Source organism: Cyprinodon variegatus, unplaced genomic scaffold (genome assembly GCF_000732505.1).
Source record: "Cyprinodon variegatus isolate N-32 unplaced genomic scaffold, C_variegatus-1.0 Scaffold1100, whole genome shotgun sequence".
Lineage (NCBI taxonomy): Eukaryota > Metazoa > Chordata > Actinopteri > Cyprinodontiformes > Cyprinodontidae > Cyprinodon > Cyprinodon variegatus.
In genome coordinates, this window is record NW_015151553.1 from 158,336 (window position 1) to 164,362 (window position 6,027).

The following is a 6,027-nucleotide window of genomic DNA, read 5'->3' on the forward strand; positions in this document are numbered from 1 at the left end:
TTAACCGGTTTGGTCAGTGTCATTGTTATGTGTGCAAAGCATAGCCAAGGAAGGAACACTCAATTTTAATTTTGTAAGTTTTTTATCAAGCTTCCTTAATACTGTGCACAGCAAACAACCTCAAAATGTTGTTCTTATTGTTTATTGTATTTATTTATTTATTGTATTTTAATTATTAATCAAAATATTTCTGTTGAAATTTGGAGTTTTTATCCTTGTGGTATCGAAAATGGTAACGAGTATCGAATATTTTCCCTAGTATCGTTATCGAGTTGAAAAGTTTAGTATCATGACAACCCTATCTTTTATTGAATAGTATGTAATAATTTCATATTTATAGTGCTTGCAGAAGTTTGTATTCTGCCGTGTTGTTTGTCTTTCCTTCCTATAGAATCTCTCAGATCGTGTTTATTCTTCTATTCCAGTTCATTTCTATCGGTCTTCCATAGCTGTATGTTCTGTTATCTCTGTGGTTTGGTGACGGTTCCTCCACTAATCTTGCATGAGGTGATGCTAATGTTCAGGCATGCAGCCCAGGGCTCCTCCCAGCAGCATTTCCTCCTTCCTTCCTTCCTTCCAGGCAGCAGGCTGTGTGTAGGTTTATGTTTTCTCATGGTCTTTGCCACAGTCCAAACTATCCTCTGTGTTGTTTCTTCATGCGGTTCCTATGAGCTGCATGAAAAAGTGTCCTGCGGTCTGCGTCCAGCCTGACATGATGTCATCTCTTACTGTATATAGATCAGAACACGGAGTGGGTGATGATGATGAACATGCAAGCAGTGAGGCGGCGTAGATAACTCTGATTAATCTCATCTGCTCCCTCTGACAGAAATTGGATTCCTTTGTGTTGAAGAAGATGTCCCCCCTTCGTGCCTCTGGGGACATTCCTGTTCCCCTGCAGGTGCTGCTCACTGCTTCCTGTTTTAAGCTGAGCTTTCAGTAGCTATTCTTCCAGCTCCATGAGCAGAGGACTGAGGGTTTCTCAAGAGTTCTTCTCTTTTGTTCAGGCTTCTTTTAAAACGAGCCTTTGACAACTAACCAGCTACAGAGTGGGATGATTTGCTCCTCACTTTCCGTTTTTGTTTTGTCTTCCAGTGTCTTATAGTGTTTACACATTAAGGCCAATATATGCTTCTGATGCATAGCCTCTGCAACCGTCAAATCTGTCTTTGTGCGCGACCACACCCCCTGCCTAGAGGTTCTGCAACCGTCTTCACGCACCTCAAAAAAATCCTTACTTCGCATCAGAAGGTCGCAAACTAGCGCAAACCTCAAGCGGAAGTGCGCAGACAAAAAGTAGATGTGATTGGTCCTTGCTATGTCTTTCCGGTCGTCTGTGTGGTTGTCCTTCTTGATTTGGTGCCGGGGAGCGCCATTTTTCAAAACAGAGGAAGAACTAATGTTAATCTGCCTTTTTGGGAACTCCGTTAACAGAACCTGTTCCTCTTCGATGTCTAGCAACTCTAGATCCATCTCTGTGACCGTGACATCTTGCAGACGCGCCATTGTTGTTTTGGAAGATAAACATTCCCGCCGGGCACCGCCAAAGTTCTCATGACGATCCGCTAAATTTCTCATGAGTTCTCGAATAGGCTTTCCCTTTGGCTGGAAACTGCTGTGCGTCCCTAGAAATTCCAGAGCGACGGTGAGGAAGCATACCAGCAAAAGTTGTTTTTGACCAGACCCAAGCGACATTTGATGTGTGCGGTTGCAGAAATCTAATCCGCCCTTTACATTGTCACAAGTACAGAGCAACGAAATTAACTCTGCATTAAACCCATCCTCTTGGGCTAGTGTTGTGCCGACGCCAATTTTTGACCCTGACACCGATACCATATACCTGGCTGTGCAGTATTGGCCGATACCGATACCATGTGTTTGAAATTGATGTGTGTGTGTGTATATATGAAGAACTGCATACTACTTGGATGTAAAATAATTGCCATCATGGGTTTGTCAAGCTGCTGCCTATCTTTGTGAAGCAGGAAAAAGACTAATACAAAGTGAATCCAGTACAACTTTTTATTGCCTACCTGGAATGGGTGACAATAGTTGAATAAACTTTTGGCTCTCAAATGGTATCAGTGCCTATTTGTTGGTACTGGACTTCCATCTTCCAGGTCCCTGAGTGAAGCTCTAGTATCAGCTCATACACTCCACTGGATCTCCCCATAAAGCTCAGCAGACCACCTCGGCAACCAGCAGTCTACAGACTGACCATCTTCATCTATCTCCACTCTACCACCAGTTTCAGGCCCTATTCTTTATTCCTGTTCATGCATATCTGTCAAAATGAAGCGCTATGTTTCCTGCCGAGGTCTGAGCGCCAAAGACTAAGTAAATGTATCAATAAATTTCTTCTAATTTTCTTTTCTCTCTGAGTGAGTTTTTCAGATTGAACCATTATATGCTCTAAATAGATACAATTATATACTAAATATTAATTATATTTTGCACTAAATTGCTCTATGAATAAATTTGAACGAAAATGTTTGAACTCAGTCATGTTTTCACGTTGGGGGAGTTCAATTCAAGAAGGTTATCTTTTCCAGCAACAAAAAGAAAGAAAGAAATCTTAGTTGTTTAATAAAATCCAGGTTTTCTTGAAAAAATGTTTGACAGTATTTTCCATGTGATAGCTGGTGGCATATTTAAAAACCTCAAATGTTTTTTTTTCTCTCCTCTCTGTAGAATACAGTCCTCCTGACATGAGAAGTTACTCTCAGGCCTTCAGCTCCAGGTCCATGATCAACACACCAAGTCGCCCCATGGCTGTGAGTACAAAGTGTTCAATAAATAACATGTCAGACACCATAAGTCTGCAAAAAATAAATAAATTAAAGGAAAGTGAAAAAAAATGAACTGAAAAGTATTTTTGAAAAAAAACAAACAGTTGAACCAGAAAAATTTTTAAGCTGGAAAATGATTTAAAAATGAAATGAATGAAAATGAAAAGAAATTTTAAATCTGAAAAAAAATTTGAAATAAACTTCTTGTCCGATTTAAGTTGTTTCCTTTGCCCAGCTGTGTGTTTCCTGGAAGGGGCCGCCTGTGGAGCTGGTTGACGTTTCTGCTTCTGTCTCCTTGAACCCCAGTCAGCCTCAGCAGATGGCCGCTCACACTGAGCCTGGTTCTGCTGGAGGTTTCTTCCTGTTAAAAGGGAGTTTTTCCTCTCCACTGTCGCTACAAGCATGCTTAGTGTGAGGGATTGCTGAACAGTCAACAACTAAATGCAAGCAAAGATTGTTATCCAGGAGCAACAGGTCAATGACTGGATGAAATCAACTGGTTTTCCTTGGAAAACTGAACCAATATGACTTTATTGTCTCTTTGAAGCGCCTTGAGATGACTTTATTGTGAATTGACACGTTATTATAGAAATATATTTAATTAAATTCTAAACTCCTGGCTGCTCCATGTGGGGGCGGGTCTTAGATGACGTGGTATCATCTTACATCAGTGGAGCTGATGTAAGATGAAGGTCCTGAAAGGCTGTTTTCTACTTCTACGCTTCATGCTGAAATGAGATTCAGTTTATTTCTATAGCACCAATTCACAACACATGTCATCTCAAGGCACTTTACAGTTCACTAGGTCATCCAGTCAAACTGATTCAAAGTTTTCTATCTAAGGAAAACCAGTTGATTGCGTCGACTCATTGACTCAAAGGCAATCCCTCACACTAAGCATGCTTGTAGCGACAGTGGAGAGGAAAAACTCCCTTTTAACAGGAAAAACCTCCAGCAGAACCAGACTCAGTGTGAGCGGCCATCTGCTGAGGCCGACTGGGGTTCAAGGAGACAGAAGCAGAGATATACAGTATGGTCTACTTAGTTTAGAAAATAAAGACTCAAATGTATAGTTCAAAGTGAAATACAAATAACAAAAGTTATTTAAGGACACCCCAGGAGACCAATGGCAACTATAGTTCACCCCCAGCACCCCTCATATCCATGTTTTCTATATATTCCATAAAAGGAACCAAAATATTTGGGAATGGCGATAATTTCCCCATTAAAATGAAAGTAATCTTTAGCATTGACAAGGTTGTGGAAATTTCTATAATCCAATGAATGAATTTTGGTTTTAATGGTACTCTTTTGACTCTTTTTGCAAGTAATAGACATAAATATATGGCAGCAATAATTTTTCTGGACATGATGTCTCTTTGGGTATAATCCTAGGAAAAAACAATTTAGGATTAAATATTAATTTTATCCCTAATGTAGTGTCTTGTTTAATCTCCTTCCAGAATTGTACTACTTTTTTGCATTTCCAGATACAATAAAGAAATGTTCCCTTCTCTTTCCTGCATCTATTACACAGGTCTGGAATGGCTCCATTGTACTTGTTAAGCTTTTCTGGTGTCACATAAGCTCTCATTAGCCAATTATATTGCAGTACTTTGAGGCGTGTTTTAGTAGTTTGTGCTTCAGCTTACGCCTTCTCCCAGTCCTCTGAAGATACATTTTCCTGTAAATCCTCCCTCCAGGCATTGAGCTTCTGCAAAGAAGACTCATAGGGACCCCTTCCCCAATATGTTGTATAGTTTGGAGATGATTCCGTTTCCAAAGCAATCTTTCTTCATTTCAGTTTCAAAGTGGAACTGAAATGAAGTGAAATTCACATTAATGAGATGATCTAATAACATTTCTCACCTGTAGATATTTAAACTGTCCTTCAACTCTTCAAATGACATCCAGACCCCCTTCTCTGAATGCACAAGATAGGCTTTTTTTTCCCCCAAACCTGTCGCTGTGGTTCAGGCTGAGTGATGTGGGCAGCCATCATGGTGAGTCAGACTCACAGCTGTCCTCTCCACCCGCGTCGCTCAGTCCAGTGGTGTTTAGGATCATAGGTGGACTCAGCAGAGTTTCTGTGAAACTCCTTGCAAACGTTTTTTCCTCATACATACTCCTGTGAAACAATGAGCGGTTATTGTGTTGGAGTTTCCTGCCGTTACTCAGAGGTTCAGCAGAAGCAGTAGAAAACGCTGCTTTGAACAATCTAAAGGCAGAGGCGACCTATAAACAGGATGTTGGACTCTGGCCCGTCTAACAATGCAGAAACCTCGGTGTGTTTCCTGCTGATCAGTAACCAGAGCTAAACATGCTGCTACACTTCAGCTTCCTTACTGAGCCATGATGGGATTTCTGTTGTGCAGAGAAATCACCTTTCCTCTCCGTTCACTAACCCTGCAGGTACCTTCTCATGCCTCTGGGATCTCCTCCCACTCTGCTGTGGACAGCAGCTCAAAGGTGAGGCATAAAGAAACCAGCAGCACGCAGAGCAGCTTCCACAGCACGCAGATGCAGAGCAGAAGTCACCGCTCTAAGTCCCTGTGCCAGGAGGACCAAAGAGCCTTACCCCTTCCAGGTTCGGTCCACCAGGAGACCTTCTTGGTACCGCTATCTGTGCCGCCACCTGGAACCCTCAGGCGCAGCCTTAGCGGGGTCCTGGCCCAGGAGAGAGGCCAATGGCAGGACGAGGAGCTGCCACTCCAGTACACCTATAAAGGCCCGTCTCATCGCATGATCAACCGGATCACCAACCGACAGCAGTACTACCAGCAGCAAAGCTCTGGGTTTGGGCAGGACGCCATGGTGGCCAACGGCAGAGGTCTCTACGGCAACGCCGACAGCGGGGGGGCACAGTGGCAACACCAGGCGAGCAGGACCAGCCATGCGTCCGCTCAGTACGCCCCGCTCCATCGGGCCGCATCGCTGCGCTCCCTGAGGAGCGTCGGGAAGGGGGCAGACATCGCGGACGCCGCCTCCATTCACAGCAACGATCCGCTGGCAGAGTGAGACAAACTATTCATTCTTCTTCTGCTCCAAGCTGTTTGAAAACTAACTTCCTCAAAACTTTATGTTTATATGACAGTCGTTATTCTGTAAAAAACAATTAGCTATCATTACTTTAAAAAAAGCATGTACTGTACAGTAGTAGCCATTCAAAATGTCCCCAGTTTCTTTAATGGGCCCTGTACGGAAAATTAGGGCCACTGAAAAAAAAAAAAGTTAGATT

At 42.6% G+C, this 6,027-nt stretch overlaps 1 protein-coding gene across 1 annotated transcript in view; it reads left to right on the top strand.

Moving 5' to 3' along the window:
• Positions 1 to 6,027, top strand: part of pkp3 (plakophilin 3) — a 57,005-nt gene that overhangs the window by 20,992 nt on the left and 29,986 nt on the right. Inside the window, exons 3-4 of the mRNA XM_015400412.1 lie at positions 2,692 to 2,774; positions 5,202 to 5,803. Coding sequence (XP_015255898.1) covers positions 2,692 to 2,774; positions 5,202 to 5,803 — 685 coding nt within the window. The remainder of the gene's footprint in view (positions 1 to 2,691; positions 2,775 to 5,201; positions 5,804 to 6,027) is intronic.